The sequence below is a fragment of the Lissotriton helveticus genome, chromosome 1_1 (genome assembly GCF_964261635.1).
Source record: "Lissotriton helveticus chromosome 1_1, aLisHel1.1, whole genome shotgun sequence".
NCBI lineage: Eukaryota > Metazoa > Chordata > Amphibia > Caudata > Salamandridae > Lissotriton > Lissotriton helveticus.
In genome coordinates, this window is record NC_136057.1 from 1,232,881,799 (window position 1) to 1,232,908,324 (window position 26,526).

General features: G+C 45.2%; 1 protein-coding gene across 2 annotated transcripts in view; it reads right to left on the reverse strand.

Annotated features, from left to right (window-relative positions):
- TBC1D22A (TBC1 domain family member 22A) overlaps positions 1–26,526 on the reverse strand; it is a 2,393,943-nt gene that overhangs the window by 665,786 nt on the left and 1,701,631 nt on the right. For both annotated transcript variants that reach the window (XM_078679664.1, XM_078679673.1), the window contains exon 11: positions 12,099–12,226. In XM_078679664.1, coding sequence (XP_078535790.1) covers positions 12,099–12,226 — 128 coding nt within the window. The remainder of the gene's footprint in view (positions 1–12,098; positions 12,227–26,526) is intronic.

Genomic DNA, 26,526 nt, shown 5'->3' on the forward strand with positions numbered 1-26,526 from the left:
TGAGAGGGGCCTGGAACATGATGGTCAATTCCCATTGAGGCCTCGAGGTTGCCATGATTCCTATATAGTCAATTTTGGGGGTCCCCTTTGCTCACAGGGGCACAACACCAGTCACTGATGTATGGAAATTGAGTTGTCGTCCTGCTCCTGTGTGTGAGTCATGTGCACCCGGGGTCACTCGCAGTCGGGTCCTGCCCAAGTGATGTCTGCCAAAGGTTTCACATCAAGGCATTCTTGGCCATGACAGGTCATTAAATCTTGGGTGTATCTCTGTTTCTTCGGGGGCACTTGTACTAGTCAAACCAGACATTCAAAGCAACCCACAAAGCATCTAGTGCTGTGGTCGATAATGTCAGGCCGGGGAGCACCCCAGAAAGTCCCAACACGCCTCTCCTGTACTCACTGTGATCAGGGAGAGTCACCCACCACTACATTTTGGGTGACTTTACATGCCACCACGTACTTGCGATGCGATTCCTCGAGTGGCTAGGGATATGTAGGCTATTTTGAGCAGGTGCCGGTCTGTGGGTCAGAATGGGAATGTGGTAGATGCTTACCCCATTTCACAAGTTCTTCTGCCACTGATGATAAAGCTGGGGGTCTCTGGCACCTTAGACCCCGCCTGGTGTGAAAGAAGTTATCCCCAGGGGCCCATGCTGTGGTTGTTGCAGTGCTTCCGCTACCTAACAAGACACTCTGATCTGATCTAGGGCCTACAGGGCTTGTCAAAAGGTCCTTGTTCAAGTGGGAGTGATCCGCCATACAATCTGGCCCGCTCTGCCCTTGTTCCAATATGATGGACGGACGCACTGCACAGGCTCAGCTCACCACCATCTTGTGGACCACACACTGTGCTTGCCGCAAAGATTTCCCATGCATTGGTCTTACTGCCAGTTACTCACTAGGATTTATTTCCTGCCTTGGATCATGAGTAGAGCCCCTGTGGAGTCCGCTGGAAACTCAGACACACAGGACATGGGCGAGCACTTCAGTCTCAGTCTTTTGCCTTCCTAGGCTTGGCCACTCTCACCCTGCCCTTTATTTTGTCACCTCAGGCTTCTTAGAGCCTTGAAAAGGGAAAGGAAAAACTTTCCAGAACCATATGTGGGTGTAGTATAGGGAATTAAGCCACTTCAAAGGCTACCTCCAAGTATTATCATTCGACCTCCCAAGATACTTATCAGAACACTCATGGACCTGTGGACATTACTGCAGTAGGACAGCCCTCCAGCCAGAGGACTTCTTTGCTATCTTAGAAGGAGGACTTGACCTGCTTACCTTCATCCCAGACTAACCTGAGTGACTCCAAGGGTCAGTTGGCTGACCCACTGTATGGGCTTCAGGGTCTTAAGAATCCCCAGAGGCCCCCCTCCCTGCAACTGCCCAGCTGAACTTCTGCAATTGGACCTGCAACTGGACCTGCCTAAGCCCCTCTGGCCTCTCCTGGAGTAAGTTTTGGATCTGCAACTGGACGTGCCTGAGCCCTTCTGGCTAATCCTGGAGGGAGTTCCTGATCCCCAAGAGGCAGCCAACAGGTCAAGGACCCTTGGCTGGCATCATTCTGAGCTCCTCCCTAGAATAAATGGTGAAACCCTAAGGTTTGGCTCCCATGCGAACTGAAATGGGACCCTGCAGGCAGAGACTCTGATGCCCCCTACAACTACCAATGTGAAGCTCCAGGGAAGTCCAGCTCTTTGTGCTACAACGAATGCCAGCAAGATCTGCACTTGGCACTACAGCAACAACCAGCCATGATGCCTGATTGTCTATTTGCATACAGTGATGACAGTCCATGCCTGTTCTTTACTATACAGAAACAAGCATCCACGATGCTCTCCCTGTTACTTGCGGGCACATCCATCGCAAATGGACTCTTCACGCCGGACTTTGAGAAGGTGACTCTTTCAGCATGACTAACCAGGGCCCTGCAACTTCCCTCTGGTCTCGTTCGACCAGAATAATGTGAGTGGCACATTGTGCTTTTAGGTGTTAATTTTAGTTACAACTATAAAATTGAGTACCTCCAGTTCCACTGATTGGATTTTTGTCTTTCTTGTAGCATATTACTTAATAAACTTTAGTCTATTTTTCTAAACTGGTTTGGGATTTTATTGCATTGTGATTTCACTTTATTGCTGTTTGTGTAATGCACAAATACTTTAAACCGTGCCATTAAGTTATTCCAAACTTCTTTTGTGCCTAGCTAAAAAGAGGTTAAGTATAGGTTAATTTATTGACTTTTGTGGTTCACCCCAACAAGGATTATATTTGTTGCCTGAGTGGGGCTTACACCTCTCTCAACCAATAACCCAATTTCTTACAGGGACCAGATAGAGAAATACTTTTTCCACTCAAATTAACTGTATTTTAAAATCCTCTTTAATGGTAAAGTCAGAGGGAACGAATTGACCAGGACCAGTTTGGGAGTAGGCCAGGGATTGCCCCAACACAAAGGTTGGTACTGGGTATAAATGTGGAACTTTTAGTACCTCTCATCATAAAACTCTGAGACCTGTGGAAGGTTCAGAAGAAGAACTGCCCTGCTGTCTGAAGAAGGAAGATTGGACCTGTTTGCTTTGAAGTCAGGATCCCCAGAAGTTACCCCAAAGGTCGGTTGGCTAGCCTACTGTTTGAGCTGCAATGACACAACATGCTTCTAGATGGCTTCCCTGTGACTTCCTAGCTGACCAGCACCATCTAGTTATGCCTGCGCTCTGATGCCAGCCTCTGCTGAGTGAGTCCTGATCCCCAAGAGGTGTTCCCAGTTCTTGGACTATTGGCTGGTGTCAGAGTGTACTCCTCCTGAAAACAAAGGTTAGGATACAGAAAGTTGGGGCTCCTTGCCACCACTAAGTGACCTCTTTGTGTCGAGAACCAACTGCCCGCAAAGACTGCTAATGCGAAGCACCAGCGATGACCTTCCTCTGCGGCGTGCTCTGCTGCTAGGCAACGCTCGCACTGTGAACGCTCTCCCCCCTGACTCGGCTCCGACGGACCAGGTAGCACTCTGTTGCCCGGTTTTGCATTTAGCACTGTTGTTTTGTTTTGTGACTGCTGTACTTAATCTGTTTGTTTTTCGCGTTTTTCTCGTGCTTGTACCCCCTGTGCCCGCCCCGCTCCCCGCTTCCCGCCGCCGTTCTCGCGGCCACGCCCTCTTCCTTTCTGTGCCCTCCCCGCTCCCGCCCCCCAGCTGCCCCTCCCTCCCACTGGTCCATATATAGTGACCGCGCGGCGCTGATCTGCGTGACCTGCTCGTAGGACACTCCAGCGCCGCACGGCCACCAGCTGTGCCGGTCCCCTCTCCCCTCGCTGCTGCTCGCAGCCTCGCTCAGCCCTCTGCCCAGCAGGCCCGCCTTCCTCTGCGGCGTGCTCTGCTGCTAGGCAACGCTCGCACTGTGAGCGCTCTCCCCCCCTGACTCGGCTCCGCCGGACCAGGTAGCACTCTGTTGCCCGGTTTTGCATTTAGCACTGTTGTTTTGTTTTGTGACTGCTGTACTTAATCTGTTTGTTTTTCGCGTTTTTCTCGTGCTTGTACCCCCTGTGCCCCCCCGCCCCGCTCCCCGCTTCCCGCTTCCCGCCGCCGTTCTCGTGGCCACGCCCTCTTCCTTTCTGTGCCCTCCCCGCTCCCGCCTCCCAGCTGCCCCTCCCTCCCACTGGTCCATATATAGTGACCGCGCGGCGCTGATCTGCGTGACCTGCTCGCAGGACACTCCAGCGCCGCACGGCCACTAGCTGTGCCGGTGCCCTCTCCCCTCGCTGCTGCTCGCAGCCTCGCTCAGCCCTCTGCCCAGCAGGCCCGCCTTCCTCTGCGGCGTGCTCTGCTGCTAGGCAACGCTCGCACTGTGAGCTCTCTCCCCCCCTGACTCGGCTCCGCCGGACCAGGTAGCACTCTGTTGCCCGGTTTTGCATTTAGCACTGTTGTTTTGTTTTGTGACTGCTGTACTTAATCTGTTTGTTTTTCGCGTTTTTCTCGTGCTTGTACCCCCTGTGCCCTCCCCGCCCAGCTCCCCGCTTCCCGCCGCCGTTCTCGCGGCCACGCCCTCTTCCTTTCTGTGCCCTCCCCGCTCCCGCCTCCCAGCTGCCCCTCCCTTGCTCCGCCCCCCCACTACGCCATTTATGGCGGAGTCCACTCGTATGCGCAGCGTGCACGCGCAGCGGGCGCGCCGATTGTGCGCCGAAGGCGCGCCAAATGTAAGCCCGTCTGCGCCTGTCCGCGCCTGGACCGCGCCCAGGGCCCGGACCCCTGGCCCCCACCGACGGAAGACGACCCGACTGTCCTACGACGCCACCGACTTCATCGCACTCAACGCCGGCAGACTCCCGGGCTGCTGCCGAGCCACCCCGAGACGCACCCACGGACCCTTCTGCTGCAACTCATGCAAGTTCACCTGCATCCGGACCTGCACCACTCCAGCAGTGCCCAAGACCTCGACGAGCAACAGCAGCAGCCACCTGAAGTGCATCCTGCTCAACACCCGCTCAGTCCACAGACACGCCGTCGAGCTCTGGAACCTGCTCGATACCACAGCCCCTGACGTCGCCTTCCTCACGGAAACCTGGATGAACGCCTCCTCAGCGCCCGACATCGCCATCGCCATCCCGGACGGCTACAAGTTCATCCGGAGGGACCGCGTCAACCAGACAGGAGAAGGCATCGCCATCATCCACAGGAACTCCATCCGCATCACGACCAACACCGACGACACCCTCGCACCCGCCGAGCACCTGCACTTCCAGATCCACATCAACCCCAAGACCACCCTCAGAGGCACGCTCATCTACAGACCCCCGGGACCATGCACACAATTCAGCGAAGACATCCCCGACTTCGTCAGCCCGCATGCCCTGCCCTCCGTTGACTACATCCTCCTCGGGGACCTCAACTTCCACCTGGAGATCAACAATGACCGCAACACCACCACCCTGCTGGACAACCTCGCCAACCTCGGACTCAAGCAACTGGTGACCACCCCCACCCACTACGCCGGACACACACTCGACCCAGTCTTCTCCTCCAGCAAGGACATCGCCTTCAGCCACGCCACCGGACTCCACTGGACGGACCACAGCTGCGTCCACTTCAGCTTCAAAAGGACCACGATCCACCACCAACAGCAACAGGCTGCACGCAGAAGCTGGAACAAGATCACAGCCGACCAGCTCGCAACCTCCCTGAGCAAGAACCCACCCACCAGCGCTACGAACCCCAGCCAAGCGGCCACCAACCTCACGAAGTGGATCAGCGACTGCGCAGACGACCTCACCCCCATGAGGACCCCGCCTAGCAGACCCGGCAGCAAGAAAGCCCCATGGTTCACTGACTAACTCAAGAACTCGAAGAAGAACTGCAGAGCCCTTGAGAAAGCCTGGCGCAGAGACCCAACACCGGACAACATGACTGCCCTCAAGCTCGCCACCCGAAAACACCACCAACTGATCCACACCACCAAGAAAACTGCATTCAAGGAACGACTGGAGAACAACGCACACAACAGCAAGGAACTCTTCAACATCGTTAAAGAGCTCTCCAACCCCAACGCCGGAAACAACGACATCACCCCTTCGCAAGACCTCTGCAACTCCCTTGCCTCCTACTTCCACAACAAGATCGCGGACATACACAACAGCTTCAGCACTCAACCGACGCACGTCACGACGGAACCACCGCCCACACCACCACCCTCCGCGCCTGGACCCCGATCAGCACCGAAGACACCGTCCGCACGATGAACTCCATCCACTCCGGATCTCCGACCGACCCTTGCCCTCATCACGTCTTCAACAAGGCCGACGCTGTCATCGCACCCCACCTGCGGGACATCATCAACACCTCCTTCAACACCGCTACCTTCCCGGAGACCTGGAAGCACGCCGAACTCAGCGCCCTACTAAAGAAGCCATCAGCCGAACCCACCGACCTCAAGAACTACCGACCCATCTCTCTGCTCCCGTTCCCCGCTAAAGTCATCGAGAAGACCGTCAACAAGCAGCTGGCCGCCTTCCTCGAGACGAACGGATCGCTCGACCTCTCGCAGTCTGGCTTCCGGGCCAACCACAGCACCGAGACCGCCCTGATCGCAGCCACCGATGACATCCGAGCTCTGCTCGACAACGGAGAAACAGCGGCCCTCATCCTCCTAGACCTCTCAGCGGCCTTCGACACTGTCTGCCACCGTACCCTAGTACAGTGCCTCAGCAACGTCGGAATCCAGGAGAAGGCACTGGAGTGGACCATCTCCTTCCTCTCCGGAAGGACACAGAGAGTCCGCCTCCCCCCGTTCAGATCAGAAGCCACCGAAGTCATCTGCGGCGTTCCTCAAGGCTCCTCACTCAGCCCAACCCTCTTCAACGTCTACATGAGTCCCCTCGCAGCCATCGCACGGCAGCACAACCTCAACATCATCTCCTTCGCCGACGACACCCAGCTGATCCTCTCTCCCTCACCAACAACCCCGCCACCGCCAGAGCCAACCTACACGAAGGGATGAAAGAGGTAGCCGAACGGATGAAGAACAGCCGCCTGAAACTGAACTCGGACAAGACGGAAGTCCTCATCCTGGGATCCTCACCCTCCGCCTGGGACGACTCCTGGTGGCCCCCCGCACTAGGCAGCGCACCCAAACCAACGGACCACGCACGCAACCTGGGCTTCATCCTGGACTCCTCCCTATCCATGACCAGACAAGTCAACGCCGTCTCCTCGTCGTGCTTCAACATCCTACGCATGCTACGCAAGATCTTCCGGTGGATCCCCACCGAGACCAGGAAGACGGTCACCCAGGCCCTAGTCACCAGCCGACTGGACTACGGCAACTCCCTCTACGCCGGAACCACCGCCAAACTCCAGAAGAGACTCCAGCAGATCCAGAACGCCTCAGCACGACTCATCCTGGACATCCCCCGTCGCAACCACATCTCCAGACATCTGAGAGACCTGCACTGGCTCCCAGTCAACAAGAGAATCACCTTCCGTCTCCTCACCCACGCACACAAAGCCCTGCACAACCAAGGCCTAGCATACCTCAACAGCCGCCTCAACTTCTACGCTCCCAAACGCCAGCTTCGATCGACCGGCCACGCCCTCGCCGCCGTCCCCCGCATCCGAAGAGCCACCACAGGGGGAAGGTCCTTCTCCTACCTCGCCGCCAAGACCTGGAACTCCCTCCCGACCCACCTCCGCCTGACCCAGGACCACCTCGCCTTCAGGAAGCAGCTCAAGACCTGGCTGTTCGAGCAGTAGCAGACCCCCCCCCTCCTCCCCAAGCGCCTTGAGATCCTCCGGGTGAGTAGCGCGCTTTATAAATGCTTTGATTGATTGATTGATTGACCGCCTCTTTGCTCTGCAACAGCAACCTTCCATGATACCTGATCTGCTCTTGGCACTGCCTTGTAGCGCCTACCACTGAAAATGGCACACTTCCCTCAAATGAACCTGGTCCCTGTATCAAACCGCACTCCATAGCGATTGGCATGAACTTTCCCCCGGTCCAGATTGACCAGATAACTGCGAGGCTCTTTGTTCTTTTTGGCACTTTTTTCACCTGAAACTTTAAAAACTCATATCTCCGGTTATGCTAATAAGATTTTTTACATTATGTTGTCATTTTATTTATAAAATTGTACTCTATTTTCCAAAATTGGTTTGTGATTTTATCGAATTTGAGTTTTCACTTTTTACTGTTTGAGTGCTGCATAAATACTTTGCACATTGCCGCTAAATTAAGCCTAACTGCTTTGTGCATTTAGCAACTTTTGTGGTTCATCCTGACAAGGATTGTGTTTGCTAGTTGAGTGGAGCTTTCAACACCTCAATGAATAAATCAATTTCTTGCAACTTGTCCATTTCCTTGGGATGGTGAATCTGAGTGTGACCTGCAGAGGAAGCCAGTCTGTGACTTGGAACAGGAGTAGGACCGCTGCTTGGAGCTCAACCTTTCCCTTTTCTTGTGAAATTATTTAGTTATGGTTAGCTACCCAAACCATAGCTCATACACCAAATGATCTAAACTACATCAGATGTTTTCAAATACCTTTTTTGAATAAATTCAATTGTACCGCTCACTACATATGTGTGTCTCTTTGGTATATTAGTCTCTTTTTTAAATTATACTAACCTGGTAATGTAACAGCATCCAATGTAGTGACCAGGTTGATGTTGGAAGGTCAATAAAACAGTGCAGCGATACCCAGGAGGTGATCGATTGGGAGTACATTGTTCTATTTGTAACATAGAGATGTGACATCTCATGGTGCCAGCTTATTCGTGGATTGCTATGGGATATCGCTGAAATTCATTGAAAAAGTTGGGCGTGTATGTGTTTATATATGTGTATAAAGTCAAAACACAACACAAGAAAAATCCCAAATCAATATAAAATAATTCTGTATATTTTAGTACATAAAATGGCATCAAAACAGCAAAAATCCAATAAGGGGAACCGGTGATGTGAATTTTTAAATAGTTAGATACAAAATAGTGCCAAAAAGCATTAAGTACCAACCACTGACAACTGGTCACAGTAGAACAGAACAATTTAAAGCTGACCACAATGGCGTGCAGGTCGGCTAAGGAAACCAGGTTAAAACTAGTTCAAACCATTCAAACATTTTACATTCTGGCTTAGTCTAAAAGTCCAAAATCTTCAGTGGGGCAGTCCAGTGTGGCCAAGAAGGGCTCCATGAGGTCAGATAGCCATCCGACGAGGTCCTGGTAAAGCTGTTGTTTTTGGTCGGAAAGCTCTGAGCAAGAGAAATTAAAATTTCATGCCCAAGGAACATACCTCATGAGTCTAATACTTTTGGCACCTTGACCCAGTGAAGATTTCTACATTTGCAGTTTTTTGGAGCTCTGATTCCTCCAGTGGGGAAAGGATACAGGCTGGAGCCAAAGAATGCTCCAGGAGGGTAGATACCTTCACTGCAAGGTCCTGCTGCTGCATAGAAGCTCAGAGAGGAGGAACGCTAAATCTTCAGACCATCTGCAACACACTTTGGCCAGATTGACTTGGTATGTTCTTCAGATCTCGAGGGAACAAAAATGATTTTAGGTCCCAGGATTCTCAGGATGTTAGGAAGAGGAGACTTTGACACAGCTCAGGGTTCCAGGACTTTATGACCAGCGCTTGAGGGGCCAAGACACTCACCCACAGAGGCCAACAGCAGGGTCCAGGGTAGGTCCAATTGGAATTGATTAGCTGCACAGTTGCAGGAACGGCCTCTTGTGGCTTGTTGCATCCCTGTAGCTTGAAATTTCTAGGTATTTCTGGCTGAAGATAATATTATTAAATTTAATATTAACTCCCAGTGATGTCCTATGGAACAGCCAGCCTTGCTTCAGTGAAACTAGCTCCTGGGTTATTTCATAGTAAAGACATGCTTAAAATTAAATTTCTACATGTCTTACTTTTAAATACCACGCACCCTGCCTTTTGGGCAGTATGAGCTACCATTGATGATTAATCAATATATAAAAGGAAGGGTTATACCTATCAAAAACGTTATTTTGACAGGTCAAACTGCAGTTTAAAAGCTGCTTTAGTAAGGCTGCAATGGTAGGCATGAAGCCATGTTTTACACTGTCACTGTATTGGAAGGCACAATAGGTAATGCAGTCCACTAGTTATATCTACCTTACAGGCCCTAGGTACAAGTTGTATCATATAAAAGGAACTTATAGGTAAGCTAAAACTAGCAATTTGGAGTATATCAATTTAATCATGCTGAAAGGAGCAGCGTGGACACTGTAACAGTAGTTAGCTGGGGTAAAGTACCCAGAGATCCTCAGCCACCTACAAAACAATTAAGGAAAACATATCTGTGTGTACACCACACAAAAGATGGTCATTCCCTACAGCCACATAGAGTTTAGCCATATAAAACAGAAATTAAATAAAAACAAAAATAAATAATTGTTCTCTCTCTCTGCTTGGGTAAGAAGATCTATTTTTTACTTGGTCTAATAGTCTCCCTGGATAGGAATGTTTAAGAGTTAAGTTGCCACCCTGCTATGTATTCCATGGCTGCCGTCCTCAAGTGTGACAAGGACAGAAGGTCTATTAGCTTTAGGGTCTAGAAAAAGAGAGACTATACATCTGTGAAACACTTTCAGGTAAGAAAAAGTGAAAGACCTTGACGTGCTCTGGAGACCAGTCTGAAGATTCCCAGAGTGGGAAGGCTCCTTCTATTTGCGGAGTATAACGTCTGGTCTCAGAAACAGGCTGAGATTATTTTTTAATTGGACAGAATCCTGGCTCCAGGACAACTTTAAAGCAGGAATGTAACATCCTCCTGTGGGACCAACTCTCCACATCAGTCCAGTCATGCACTCACACGTTGACCCACATTTCCATCCCCATTCTGTAAAAATAAAAGGCCCAACCAAGATTTTGTAACCTTGCAATAATTTTCCCTAACCTTACATGGACTCCCGTTGACACCTACATTGAGGCCTTCATTATGAGTGGCCGTGAGTTTGGTGCGATAACTTTCGCACCTGATAAAAACAAATATCAATGTGTATAGAATTTACTGTGTGCAATAATTATTACTTATTACAAGTTTGCCCTCGAAATAGGTCTTAACACACCAACATCTGCAAGGCATATTTCCCCTCTTTAAATTTCAGTATTTTTGACCTGCAAAAGTTTAATGAAGAGTGCGATCCTTTTCAAACCTTGCAATGGTAATTAACGGGAGTGATACACTTCAAAACATTTATAATTGTGATCCCTGCATAAACAGGTCCTAGCACAGGGCTTTCAATTACAATTTGCTGATGAGGAAACTAAGCGTGACCTTGTCTCAAACGGATTCTGATTTGGAGAATTGGGGTCTGTGGATTTGTCTGCCCATGGATCAAATTTTGTACTGTGGACAATCTGACAGTTTTGTCATTGTTCCATTGCAACAACAATTAAACCAGGCGAGGCAAATGGGTGTTTGTGTTCGTTTTCCGAGCAAAACGTCAGTCAACATACAGTAATGAATGTGGCTTTGTGAGAGCGGGTGGGAAGGGACTTTTTCAACCGAGATAAATGTTTAATCCATGGAGAAACACCACACTGTCATAAAGTGCATTACCACACTTCTGCCCGGTGGGCTCGTGTAGATTTCTGTTATGCGGAAATTCCTCTCCACTGGAGTATACATTGTGGACTAGAAGTACACTTGGAAAACTATAAGATTTTCATTGATTGTGGGAGAAATCCAGGAGTGTTTCATGAATCACCAAAAATGATTACACCTAGTGCAATTCTTAAGGCATATGCCTGTGATGTGTGGATGTACACACTTTTTGTGAAATCAATCAGTGTAAGTCACGTTATAGAATTGCCAACTCAGTACATGAAATGCCCACTACTACTCAAGTAGCGCCCAACTAATGAAACAACAGGGTACATTCCCTCATTAATTTAAGGGAAAGGTAAAGTTAGACCGCAGAACAACAAAAATATAGGTGTTTTGAAGTATATGGCAAATCCATGCTAGACAGGCAGCGAAAACACAGGCAATTACTGTCCTGTGTTTCTGAGCTCTGCTGCCTGCAATGCATGGATTCACTTGGAGATTTTTCAGGTCACTGTATTCGCTGAAGACACGAAAAAAAGCGCGGCCCTCTTGTACGCAGGCACATCACAGAAAACAGGATCAGGCTGGTGTACGAAGGTGACATGTTTCCGCATGTTACAGAAATAGACCTTTTGGAATTTCGAAATGATTTTATCATATTTTTATATGACTGTTGTTGGACACTTTAAGTGCCAAACACTTTCATAGGGCGGCTCGTTCACAGGCTTTTAAAGCCAATTTGGACCCTTGGCTTGTTCGTTTGTTAGTTTGCCCACCTCTGCTCCTGAAGTAAATGTAACGACCTGGGATATCTCGGCAGAAAAAGGATTCCTTCATCATCATAACACGTGCATTATTTGAGAGTTGCTCTCCTCAGAGGAAGTACAGACCTGTCCACTTTACAATTATTCGGAGTGTGCAACATTGGCAAAGAAAAATTAGCATAACGGAAAACAATCAGAATCTAGTAGAATCAGTGGACAAAGTGTGTTTATAATTGGAGTCCTTCAGGCACCAATGAAAGAGCTCACCTGGTATGTATCCCAGAGCCTTATGGTGCACCGCAAGGGGACTTCCCTCATCAACAAGTTATTCATCCATCGAAAGGAGAACTGCAAATATTCCACCCCGCGCTGGTGCAGGTGCCTGTGCACTTGTTCTAGAAAGAAACAAGGGCGGTACTTGTAAATGAGCGTAAGAAGTAATATCATTCTAATCAATACATCATGGCAATGTAGGAAAATATTGAAAAACATGGCGTATTTATAAACATGCAAAAAAAATTCAGAAAACAGATTGTCTCCTTGAGTTAGAAACACACTTAGTATATGTGGTGAAACGAACGGGCACAGCATGCAAAGTTCTGCTATACAGGCCTTTTACAAATCTACAGCCATTCTTGAAAATGACCCATTATTATCTTTGTCAATTTTGCAGTTTTGTTTATAGCACAAACAATAACCAGGGTGTCTGAAACCATTTCATGAATCAGTTTCAGACTGCTTAAAATCAATTTGCATAATAACAGTTACAAAGAGGATCCCTTAAAAACAGGTGCAAATGGCATGGGATTAGTTTACATTAGAACGATTTCAATACAAAGCATCAGAAAATAAACTATTCTATCAGATCATTAAATGAAAGGTAACTGCAGAGTGTTTTCATTGAGTTAATGTTGTGTGAGGCATTCTTCCTCAACAAAGATGGCTGCCCAGAACTCTCTCAAGATTTTTAGTGATGGTGAAATGTTGTGTACCCAGACCATTCTCTGCACTGTACTTTTTTTTACATTACGCCAGCAGACAATATGGCCCCTCCATGTGCAGTGAATTGTGGTCCAACCAATAACTGTGTGCATGCTGGCCGTTTCTTTGAATGGGTGGCCATTGGGGCACATGGTCTTATCTCTCTTCAGGTGTCTGACTGCAACGCCTTCATGACTGAGAGCGGTCCAGAACCGGGCTCCTTCCTGTGCAAACCCTCCTTGGTTTGGCTTCCCGCACCACAACTCCATGGAGCATCCATTGCAGGGCACTCCAATCTGTCTGATTGGTGATTTATTTATTTATTTTATTTTTATTTTCAAAGTTTTATATAGCGCGAACAAGATCTTCACAGATATCAGAGCGCTTTACATAGAGGGGTACATGAGGGAACATAGTCAAACAATAAATCAATAGATCACACAGTACAAATAGGTGGCTGCAAAGCCCATCACGTGAGTAATAAGACAACTCATACAAATAAGTAAATGGGTCAAGCATGTAGTACAGATCGGTGCAGGGTGTTAACAGAGTTCGAGATAATAAATCAAGTGTATTTAGCCATGAGGATAGCTTTTACTTCTTTTTTAAAGAGTGTAGTGGAAGAGATAAGCCTGGTTTCGGGAGGGAGTGAGTTCCAAATCCTAGGCGCCAATCCTGAGAAGGAGCGCTTGTATGTTTTTTCCTTCCGGAACCTTCGAGGTTTCAGCAGAAGATTGTTTGTGCCTCTCGTGTTTCTAATTCCCCCAGAGATTGTCAATTTCTGAGCGAGGTAGCCGGGTGAGTTTAGGTGTACCGCCTTGTGTGTCATGCAGGCGATTTTCAGATGTATTCTGGCTTCAAAAGGCAGCCAATTCAGGGATTTCAAGTCAGGGGTAATATGGGAGTGCTTTTTTGACCCAGTGATGAGTCTCGCTGCAGCATTCAGAGAAGCTCTTAGTGGTGCGGTAGTAGTTAGGGGGAGTCCGCAGAGGGCGGTGCTGCCGTATTCAATACGTGGGATGACTAGCGATTGTACTGCTGTTTGGAAGTCTTTGGCTGGGAGGTAGGGTTTAAGTTTCCTCAGAGTATTGATCTGGAAGTTCGCTCCCTTTGTTGCCTTGCTGATATGTTGCTGCATGTTGAGGTTGGTGTCAAGTGTTATGCCTAAAGATTTTGCTGAATCCACTATGGTCGGTTGGACATTGAGTGCTGTTAGGTGCTTAAGCCATGTTTGTGTGGTAGATATTTTCGTGGGAGGTGAGATCAGAAGGAACTCAGTCTTCATAGCGTTGAGTTTGAGGTGGTTATCAGCCAACCAAGATTGGGTGCTTCTGATCGTTGAGTTCAGACGCAAGATGTCTTTGGGGGATTGTAGCTTGAGATATAGCTGAGTGTCATCGGCGTACATGTGAAAGTTTACGTTGGATGCTTGTAGCAAGGAGGTGAGAGGTTCCATGACTAGGTTGAACAAAGTTGGGGATAGAGAGGATCCTTGGGGGACGCCTAGCGTTACAGGTATTGGCGAGGACATCAGGTTGTTGCTCTTGAATTTCTGCGACCTGTTGTGAAGAAAGGAAGTGAACCACTTGAGAACAGTTCCAGATAAACCCATTCTTGTGTCTAGTAGTTCTAGTAGATTCTCATGTTTAACGGTGTCGAATGCTGAAGAGAGATCTAGAAGGATGAGGAGGCAGGTGTCGTTTTGGTCTAGCATTTGAAGTGCGTCGTCAATTATGTGAGTCATAGCAGTTTCTGTGCTGTGTCCTGCTCGGAAGCCTGACTGGTGGGTGTTGAGGAGATCAAATTGCTCAATGTGTTTAGTCAATTGTAGTTGTGCGCATTTTTCCAACAGTTTGGCGAGAGTAGGAATATTGGTGATGGGACGGTAATTGTTGAGATCAGAGGGGTCGGCTGTAGGTTTCTTTAGTAGAGGTGTGACCTGACCAACTTTGAGGGAGTCAGGTATGCTTCCTTGTTGGAGTGAGCTGTTGATAATTTTAGTCCAGAGAGGGAGAAGCAAAGGGGTAAAGTCTTTTACTGCGGAGGCAGGGAGGGGGTCCGTGAGGTGATTGGATGGTTTCAGGGTGCTGAGCAGTTTGCCAATTTCTTCTTCCGAGTATGTGCCGAAGGTTGACCATGTAGCATTGTTTTTTGGTTCAGTGGGTGCTAGGCATTGGGGTTTGGAGTAGAGGCTTGCGTCAATGAGGAGATCGCTTTTTATTTTGTCAGTTTTTTGGATAAAGAAAGCAGCGAAGTCTTCACAGGAGGGTGCCTCACGCCTAGTGTTAAAGTGAAACAGCCATGTGTGACTCAGGAGGAGAGTGCTATGTCATCAACCATGGAAGCATTGATCTCTCAATGGGGGTGACCATCAAGGTACTATATCCACCCCTGTGAGTGAACTTCTATGTGTTCACCATCTTGTTATTAAGGGCTGCTATATTTATGATACACTGCGGGATGATACCCTGTGATCCAAATGAATAACTTCCTGGATTGCCCTGTATAGTCTATTCCCTTCCTTTTCCATCCTGCAAATGGTTTACTCGGCGTTGGGAGGAAGATGTCTTTGACCATTTTCAAGGTAGCATTTCCTCATTTAGTAAGTCTACTAAGAACATTACCTAAGACAGTAAATGGCTAATGCATTGGATATTATTTCATTAAGGTGGATTTGTTCACTAGTTCTTCCTTACACAAATACTGATAAATCCATCTTCCATTTTTTAATAACAGTGGTTTCCTAACCTTTTAGAACCACAACCAACTTTTTAGAATGGCAAATTTTCACGACCCACCTACCATTAGTGGACACGAGGAGTGGTGAATTTGGAATGTAACTAAAGCATCGTGTGGTAGCGCATTCTCATTTACCGACATTACATTTTCCACTGAAACAGCCACTAACTTTCTACAGACTGGAGGCCTGGTCACAAAGGCATGCTTACACTATTGTGTAACTTTACTATATTTTTATTGGGGTATTCACAAACTTCTAATTAATAGTAAGCTCATGACTGTGGAGACTCCGCAGTTGGGACAGAGAAGTCCACGCATAAAAAGATAGGCCTGTCCTATCTTTTTATGTATGAAGTTCTCCGCACCGACTGTGGAGGCTCCCCAGACATAAACTTAACCTTAACTTTGAGTTTGAGAATACCACCAAAAATTGTAAACTTATACAAAAGTGTAAGTTTACCTTCTTGAATCAGGATCATATAGACTATAGAAGGGTATTCCAATCATCCTAGACAATCATTCATTAATTTACCCTTCACCACCCTCCCGTAATTGGATCTTTATTTCTTACAGTAGCATCACCAATCATGTTGAGAAGCTCATATTCTTGGCATCAAACCAAAACCGAAACTGGATCAGATAGGTTGGAGTACAGGATGACCATGGGTTGACTATCACCATAGTTCCATGTGGAGTTGTTGAATAATTCTGGCCAGGATATGTTGTTAAGAACTTTGCTTATATTTTTAGACCGTTTTCTCCCGATAATTATGAACATACCTGTGTTTAACAGAATAAGGAATGCGTAGCCTTGACCTGGGAAATAGCCATTAAATGGCTTAGTATTGTTCTTCTCTCAGAGAGAGGCTTTTCCAAAAGAATTAATACGCGAACCTGCTATATTTAATTTGAGTGGTCTATTTTACTTCACTGTTTAATTATAGGCTAAGATATTTATGCCAATTTAAACTACTACAGTAATCCTTTCAGTATGGCAGCATACTTGCGGGTGAAGCACCACCATTTTGGTATTCTCTATTTATACACCAATATTTAATTGTTCCAAGTTTTTCATAATTAATTCAAATGCATATGACAGTACTTGAAACTGAGATAAACGTCAGGGAGAGCACAAACCTACTGCTTTCAATAGCTGCTTTCCAAATATTTTGCTGCAGGGATCCATGAAGAATAAACAACATATATGTTGATGACCTGAGGCTATAAATGTTACTTATGACATTGAACCTGGATTGAACCCCATAGTACTACACGTTTATCTAAACCCATGGCCCCACCCCTTCATCACTAACATTAAGAACGCTTGCCAAAATGTGACCATCATTTCAAAATGTTATTTAGAGGACCATTTTGACCTGCGCTCCTAAATAAAAGGCGATACTCGTTTACCTTGCCCTCATCTACCCTACATGCCACAGCTGTCATAACCTGTTGAGCTGAGGCTTCCAGTTCTCCGTAAACGTTCTGTATGTGGACCAACCAATCCGCTTCCTGCATACACTAATCTCTGCCATGTATTTCCTTCCTAAGGAGCACCTACGACTGACTACCTTAGCCTCTTGATGTCCATTGACTTTCTATTAATCGACTCAAATTTGTATCACCCATAACTTTTTTCCTTAAGAAATCCTTGAACTTCTGCTTGCTTTTCTGTTTCCTCACAGACCCCAGAGTCCTCAATCTCAGCATTCTTTTTGATGTTCATGAGAGTTCTTAGCTGGGGGGTACAGGTTAAATTTGCCTCTCTGTCAAACAATAGGGTGGTTGTAGTCCCACTCCCTCACCAATAGTTGAAAAACATCTGTAATCGTTTCATGCTGAACTTTTGAAACAAGAATAGTGTGTAACTATTTTTAAAGGATTTATGGATTTCCATAATTGTACAATATGTTTTCCCCTGTCTATGTTTACTTAGCTAGAGTACTGTAGTCACAATCACACCTTGCACAAATATCGGTCTAGCCTTTGTTCTCCACTCTATTTCCTGAAGCCAAAGGAGGTGTGCATTACCTCTATCCTACAATGCAGGATAGGATATATCTGAGAATAGTTATCTAACTTTTGCTCCTTCTAAATGAAGCGTTTAAGCATCCTTAAAAGTAACTGGAATGATGGTGCAGTTTTATTGTATTAAAATTATTTATCTAATCCCATCCCTCAGACACCACCATTCTCACCCATCACAAATTTACAACCTTTCCATAATTTTCTCTCAAAAATCCTATTGGGAAAAACATATTTGTTAGAACAAACAGTGAAGTCTTTTTCAGACCAACGATCTTCTCATTGAAAATAGCGAGAAGAGTATCAAAACAAAACATTAACCTAGGAAATAATGATTTGAAAAAGGAATTTTCAGTAAAAAGCCTGTCCTCACTTTTCTAATTTCTAATACCTGCTCCAATATGCTGTTATTAGGAAATGGCTAACCTGCAACATGTGTTTAACATTGCCATGTAGCAGCCCAGTGTAGCCTTGTGTGAAAAAGAAACCGTATAGCCATGCTTGCATTTAAAATGTCAGATTTACAACTCAGTAAGTAATTTATAAATGTAAATTGAAATGTTAGACATGTTTGCTTACTATGTGAACTTAAAAGTAAAATGTTGCTCTACTTGCACCCAAGGAGATAACATGGGCCTAGCGGGCATCGTTTGAACAAATTTGTGTGGCCAGTCATGCTGCAGTGTTTTTAAAGATCAATTTGGGCTTAAACCTATATTGACTATCTTCTGTTAGGAAATACAAAGAAAGAACATTTTCACAGAATATCTGTAAATTCAACTGACTTATTGTTTTTTTTTTATCTACATTGCTAACAATCCTGTAAAGTCAAACCTGACTAAAAGTGGAACAGCCAAATCTTGGTTGCTTAGTCTCTTTCTGCAGCTTTGACTTAACTCTGGTTTGAACACCATAATATTTCCTTGAAGAGGTGAGAAACTGAAAACATTCAGAGTGTTCTCTGGTAATGCCCTTTTTGTCAGTGAAACCCTCTTTATAGCCACATGAGTTTGTTAATTGATTTAATTAAACTTTCCTTTAAGAGGAAGGGGCAATAGCAGGGCCGGACTGGCCGTAGCAGGCACCGAGCGTTTTCCCGGTGGCCAGAAGTGTGGGGGTGGGTTTTGTACCGGTTGCGGCCGTTTTTGTTGCTGAGGGTCAGTTTTGAAGCAGTGCTGTAAAATCAGACACTCGTAACCAAAGCGCAGCAGGTTGTGCCCCCCCATTCTAAGGCCGGTCGAACATTATTGCCAGTACTGGTTTGCGATCCCAGTCCAGCCCTGGAGAATGAAGTCATAAAGGTCTGCTTCTGCCCATGTTGTGGAATCAGTGGGCTTGTTCATTGATCCTCAGGGGGCTGGAGAGGGCTTGCTTTGGGAACAATTGGGAGAGAAAGAAAAAACCTACAACACCTTGCTTAGACAGCAACTGGGCCACACGGATGTGCTCAGAGACTTTTACCAATCTCAGCTTTAGAACCATGTAAAAAACAGTTGCAATCTCACATATGGGAGAGAAATAAAAAGGACAGAAAAAGAGAGAAATCCTGATGTGTGTGTAAAGAATTGTTATCAACCTGTTAAAAGACACTGGAGATGTGTCTACTACTTTACCTTAATTCTCTGGCCCTGGTCACTAATCCTTGGCCAAGGAAGCTATCCTCCTGCTGATGTGGGTTTAGATACTGATGATTGGAGTCTGTCTGCTGAGAGAACTTTTCTATTACGGTAGGGAGGATGTGAAATATCCAGAATCCTCAATTAGTTGTGTCCATTTGGAAGTAAACCGTTAAAGCAGCGGCAGGTGACATTTGGCAGCGGACCTGACCAGAAGGCTTGAAAAGACTTTTCACAACTGGAATATCTGGCCAGATGTGGAAGAAGACTTCCCTTAGGGTAAAAGTTACACAACTTTTCCTGAAATTGCGGGGTGTCCCGGTAAATGGAAACTATGGACTGGGGTCTAAAGTACCTGTTGAGAAGATCTGGATATTTTTCCATCAGCTACTTTTGAAACAAGAACAGTTACTACTACACATGAGTAATTATTTTTAAAAAGACACACTTTTTTAAACGAATTCTATATAAATACATTATCTTCGAGTCATTTGCTCTATTGTCACGCCAAAAAAGGCAATGACCTGCTGCGCACTGGTTGCCATGTTTGTGAATCAGAGCCAGTTCTGTGTTCAGTTTAATTCTACATCCAAAGATTAGCTTTTGATTAAAAAAGAACCAGTTTGGCAATGATCATGATACAGTCATTTGCTTTAATCCATTATTTCTACATTGTTTATAATTTGTTTTTGTTATTGCTGGTTGTATGCCACATGCACTTTTCTCTGAAACAGGCCGTGCTGCTTGTGTCAAATGATTGGTAAGCCCGGGAATCCTGAGGGAAACCAATTTACCTATTTGGAATTAGATTACATTGACTTACTAGGAGCTTAGTCACAGCTCACATCCAAACTGCAACCTCTGTGCTTCATAGTTCAACCACCCGGTTCCCTGCATTACATATTGTGATGCTTATTTTATTAAGCTGTTGAATATTTAAACATAATGCAGTGTAATGCGCACATTCTGTTGGTAGGTTTTTCCTGCATGTTTCGACAACACTTCAACATGGCTGTTTGTAGTATCCTGCTATTCTCAATGTGATGCCTCTCTACCACCAATAGAATGTTCATTAGAGCAGCTGTCAGAATGTTGGTGTTCTGCCTAGGTAGTGACAGTTGGATGGGCTGAGCACCCAGAAGGATGCTCCTGGTGGGGTCTCCTATTGAGCTTGTACTTGTCATAATCTAACTGCTCAATAAATCTACTTGAGAACTACCTACTAGCGTGGACTCAATTACTACATTATTTTGGCGACGATACTGAAAGAACCTACTTCAGTCAACTCTACAAGCAAGTTAATGGCACAAGATTTTCTGAAATTTAATCAAGGCACCCCGACTGGCATCGTGACCCCACCAGTGACCTGCCACCGGTCGCCCACAGCAGTTTGCCAGTTGTTTAAGCGTCTGGAGGGACTGGTGAGCAAGCCTTTCTTTTTGTCAAGCCTTCTAACACCCACATCTGAAGCCCTGCATCGTTGACTGTCTGCTGCATCAGTGCCAACCTGCCTATCTATCTAGCTGCCTTTCTACTGTGCTGGATGATTATTTCAACCCTCAACCTGACAACTGTTAAGTCTTTGGGGCTCTGGTGCAGTGTTGCTGCTTTACTTTGCAGGTGTTCTCTTTTCTCTGTTACTTTCCTTCTTTTGCTAATTTTGCTTGATTATATTTCCCTGGTTCTGATTTACTGTTTCAAACTTTTGTTTTCTGTATAAGAAAAGGGGATATGTAGCATCCTGCTATTCTCAATGTGATGCCTCTCTACCACCAATAGAATGTTCATTAGAGCAGCTGTCAGAATGTTGGTGTTCTGCCTAGGTAGTGACAGTTGGATGGGCTGAGCACCCAGAAGGATGCTCCTGGTGGGGTCTCCTATTGAGCTTGTACTTGTCATAATCTAACTGCTCAATAAATCTACTTGAGGACTACCTACTAGCGTGGACTCAATTACTACACTGTTGTTATGCTGAAGACATAATTTGACATTTCTTTGAATTTTGCAATTGAAGAAACAAGATGAAGGACGACTTTCGACTCCTAAAAGCATATGCCCACTGATAGGTCCATGGGCAGAATCCATAAGACCTCAACAGGGAGAGCTCATCAGGTCCTTCTCTTTAAAGGTGCTGGAGCAGGGGGGCTCTTCTGAGGCATGTGGCACTGGGGTCCATCCACCCAGTCACTTTTTGCTATAAAGCAATCAATGTGCCCAGTGGTTGTTGCTTGTCATCAGAATCACGTCACCAATACTGCTGAAAGTGAGGAAGGACATTCTTCTCTCTCAGGCTGTGCTGGCATGCAAGCTCAATTTGTGAGAGGGAGGGTTCCAAGGCTGTCAACAGAGCTTTCTTTCGCCCATCAAGAGTACACTATCAATTGGGTTCCTGCGCCATTTTCCAGGAATGTGCTTACGAACATCACCACTGACCCTCTGATGTTAGTCAGCCCACTGTATTGGAACGAAATGTGGTGCTTATCTGAGGACCCTCATTCCATGTTGTAATCAGTGTGCCTGTGTCTTTGTGGAGTTCATTAGGCCTCGGTTGCATGGTTGAGCATCGAGCTATAAGCTCATTAGAGAGATTCGCTCTGGGTCCAGGAAAGCCATTCTCTCAAGTCAAGGAGTGAATGAGTTGTTCTGCTGTGTCCCAAAACACTGTCACCTCCTGCTAATAATACCACCTCACCAAATCTATACCATTTGCCAATAGGCTGTTCAATCAACTTCGAGGATGTGTAGGGTTGGACCAATGGCTGTGCTCTTATCCTTTTCTGGACATACTGAGGTAAGAATGGCTCATTTATTTAGCCTCTCAGTAGTTGTTGTCACATGCTTGGGCAAGAGCAACACACCAGGTGTTCTAAAACAACACAACTGCAAAATGTAGGTATGGGGAAGAAGGAGGGAAACTATGGTTGAAGATCTGTGGAACGTGCAGCTGGAAATGATGGAAGGTTGGCAGGCAGGAATACCACGGTGTTAACCAAGGAAGGCATAACGCCAAGCAGAAGTTAAATAGCAGTAATGTCTGATCTGGAAAAGAGAAGAACTTGGAAAAATAAAGGTGAGTGAACAAAGAATCTCGGAAAAAAAGAGGGAATAGAGTACTGAAATGTAATGTCCTGAAAAAGTGAGAATTAAACTGATTATTTCAATTGGGCTCGTATACTTAAATGCCTTATATCTCATTAGAAATCCATACTCAACAAGCGGTCCGTAGTATCAGATGTTTCACATTTTTGATGGGGATAAATTGTCTTTCAGTTCAAATGACCACCTTTTTGATTGGACCCTGAGCTGATTTCCACCTTGTCTGCTCCTATTCAGAGAGAAGATGCGTGTGGCATCACCAGGTCACCCAGGGTCTGCCATTCCCCTGATCATATGTTCCAGAAAAACAAAGAGCCTGTCACCACAAACCACATAGACTAATGGAAAGACAGTTCTCTCTCCTCTAACACCCAGATTCCACATATCAGTAAAGAATAGGGGGAGTAGACTTCTGACAACCTCGTCAGGGGAACTCTGCTTTTGTATTAATTGGACGCATTATGTCAGTCCACTGTAGTATTGCAGAGAACTGTCGTGACACCTTCTGCATAATATGCACAGCATCAATCTCATCTCAGTTGTTTCTCTTTTTTTACAGATGATGATCAGGTTGTCTACTGGTCCATTTGCAATTTCTCTAGGAAGGGTAATCTTGTGCTATGGCTTCATGACACTTTCTTTCAATTCATCCTGCCTTTTGTGTTTTTGTTGCAAGTGACAGGAGGTTGCCTCAGGCAGATGTTTGTTTCTGCCAACAAGCACAGGCACTATTAGAGTCTTAGAGAAAGTACATGAATAGTGGAGGGATAGAAGAGGGAAGAGTCTAGAAAGTTTTGGTTTTATTTTTACGTCCAACCACACTTTTACCACTTTAACAAAATATGTTGATAATAATTGCTGCATTAAAATCTGGGCTTGGCTCCCAACAGTGCCATACCCCTGGGGACAGCCTTCTTTGCATCTTGTTATCGGAACCACTCACACATCACTGATATAGTGAGCATTTTGTAAACTGTGGGACCAGGGGGACTAGTTTTTAGACTGTAAAAGAGTAGTATGCAATCACACACAGTAAATGTAGCCAATGGCTGAAGTGTGCAAATCCAATGGCCCAAGCTACCAGCAGTAGTAGGTGGTGAAGGAATAGTGTTAATGACCCAGTAACAGGGCTATGGCTGAAGAACGACTGGTTGACAGCTCTTTGAAGCAGTACATTATACATATGATTTTAATAAAATTGAACAGTCTTGGCTAATGCCAGATCTAAATCGAGCATTGGAATAGTCAAGTTGAGAGAGAGAGGGAGGGAGAAAGAGAGAGAGAAAGAGAGAGAGAGAGAGAGAGAGAGAGAGAGAGAGAGAGAGAGAGAGAGAGAGAGAGAGAGAGAGAGAGAGTGTGTGTAAGTGTGTGCAAGTACGTGTGTGTGCTAGTGTAGTCTGTGCATAATATTTGTGAGTTTTTTGGACTAGTGAAACCGCTAAATTTGTCTCTAGGCCCTACCTAAAAAAGGTAAAGTAATTTAAAAAATAATTTTGCTTCCTACAGAACATAATTTATAATATAAACTAGTCTAGCTTGTTATTTAAATTGTGTACACCGAAAATAAAAGGTTTCTTTTTTTCACTTAGCTTGTGTACCTTTTTTTAAGGTATATAAAATATGTTACCTTTTGCGATACTGTGTAATTAATCAGATACACTTTTCAGGTTTTGAGCATTTTTTTTTCTCACGAGAGTGGAGTTTTACTAAATAAAACATCGTATTCCTCTGCGGGATTGTACTTGATTTGTTTTTCTCCTATTGAGCAGTTGTGTTAAATCATGCTGCTGCATCTGTTTCACGTCAAGTGTCCAAATCGTGAGGATACATCACAAAAGGCAATAAACAATATAGATTAAGAGGAGATTAAATAATGCACACCCATGGAGAATGCTTCTGAGTCTGCATATCAAGAACTGTAATGACAATCAAAGGAAAACAGAAATCCTACATAACTACAAAAATATAGGAACACTGTATAATGCCAATAGATACATGGAAATGACTTTATTTCCACTGTGGTCATTTCCAGGAATTACAGGGTGAAAAACAAGCTGGCAGGGTAGAAGTGAAAGGAGTGTAAGAGTGGCTTGAAGCTCAACACACCTGAGATGACCTTCCAAAACGCCGGAATACAGCGGATCAAAGACAAAAGGTTCCCTGAGATACCAATGAATCAACTTTAGTTTGAAAAGGTTGAGCTTAAGTCCTGGCTCCACTTCAGATCCTTAACTCTCAACTGCATGTTGCATGTCAATGGCCACTAGATCCATCCTTACCAATCTAAAGGTCCAGACAAAGTTATAACAAAAATCAACCAACTATCTCTCAAAAGGAGAGCAGATAGACGAGAAAAAAAGCATATGACTTGAGGCGTGCTTTAATTAAAATCAAAGTGGCCATGAGAATCAACCATACAAAGGTGATTCACGCTATCCTTAAAAATAAGTGATGAAGGAAAATAACATATCAGATAATAATGTTGTATTAATTATATATCTACCATATTCACCCATCCCAACCTATCCTTTTCGTGGTAGTAACCCGTTGTGGAAAACTTGTCAGGTTTTATGTGTTAATCGTGTTTTAATAGGAAAAGATTCCACTCCGATTGTATGAGGGTCGCAATAACCTGAACAAATCCTACAAATTTCAACAGAGAATCAATACTAGGACATTCTTAACATTTCCATGAGAAGATTATGGTATAGGAATGATTTTCTTTTTCTCTTGCCTTCGGAGTATCTCTTAAAATTAGCTGAAGAATTATTTTGGAGAAAAAAAGTTACTGTCTGTAGATTTACAGAATGACAAAAATGTCTGGTGGAAATAAGTCTTGATAAGAATAAGCATAACATTATCCGCATATAAGCAGTTTTCATTGAAAACAATTATCTAATGCCAACAAGGGGCCATGAAATGTTATCTATACTTGAAAAATAATGAATGCTACTTGGCATTATGCGAGCAAAGTTACTTTTTCTAAGGTGTTGAAAATCGAGATATTTACAGTTGATAGCGTTCAAATGATGTTATGTTTTAAATGTTTAATATGTTAAAAATGCATAAAAATAAATGAGCAATTTATTGGATAATGTAATGGGGGTTGGGAAATGTCTATGTAAATTCATGGGAGGGGGAGTTCAGATAAACTGTGAAGCACCCTGATGGTTCGGTCTTTTAGGAGCATAAGGGTTAAACCAGAATATACAATAATTGAACTAAGTATATCAGAGGTTATTGATATGACCTAGTGGAAAGTATTAGTCCAATTAAAAAAAGGAAGTAAATCTGTACCCCAAAAGTACTTTTATGAATGGACGCAGATTTACCACTATTGGAAATTCCTAACATGTCCAGTAATATACCAGGGGGCCGCAACATGATGAGCTTCAATGGCTCAGTGCAGAGCCAAGCGCCTGTATTTATGCATCTGCAGTGCATAAAAAGTCAATCAACGAAGCTAATTTTTTCTCTGAATTAGTATATTCTTCACAGAAAATACAGTTCAGAAAAAGTGAGCAAGGCTTGACTCTTTCAATTTCTGAGCTGTTGTAGGAGAGTAGGGTCTGCAATCCTATGATCACCCAGATTTTTGCTTTTTGCTTCACTGGTTTACGACTTTCCCTGGCTGTGGGCCTGCTAATCAGACCCACAGCCTAGCTGTTCTCTCTAATCCAAATTGTACCCAGGTACTGAATTGGCACTGGGCCCTCTCAAGTCCCTGTACCCAGGGCTGAGGTGCACCCAGGAGTCTCCCAGGGGCTGCAGCATGTATTATGCCACCCCTGGGCTGACCAACTAAATCAGACACAACTGGCTGCTTGACAGCTGGGGCAGAGTGGTGTACCCACCCTCTGTTATAGATATAGTATTCCTATATCTAAACCTAAATGGACACACAGATCTCCTATCAGTCACTCCTATAGCAGGCCTTAACAATCCTGAAGGCAGAGTGCTTGGAATCGTGTGAGATGGTGCTCTGGCATGAGCTGAGCCTGTCTGCGGCTTTCGGGATCCATCCCTTAGCCGTTTCCATGATATCGCATACCATATACTCTTAAGTGCATTATAATCCTCGCGGTTATATGCCAACTCTGGTATCGCTTTATCAACACATGTCGAGTAAGGTGTCATACGAATTGGAATACTAACCCCTCGCCAATTCTGGCGACGGGGTTAGCATTCCACCCTTCTAGAGGGACACGACATGTATGTAACCTGTAACCCCGGTTAAA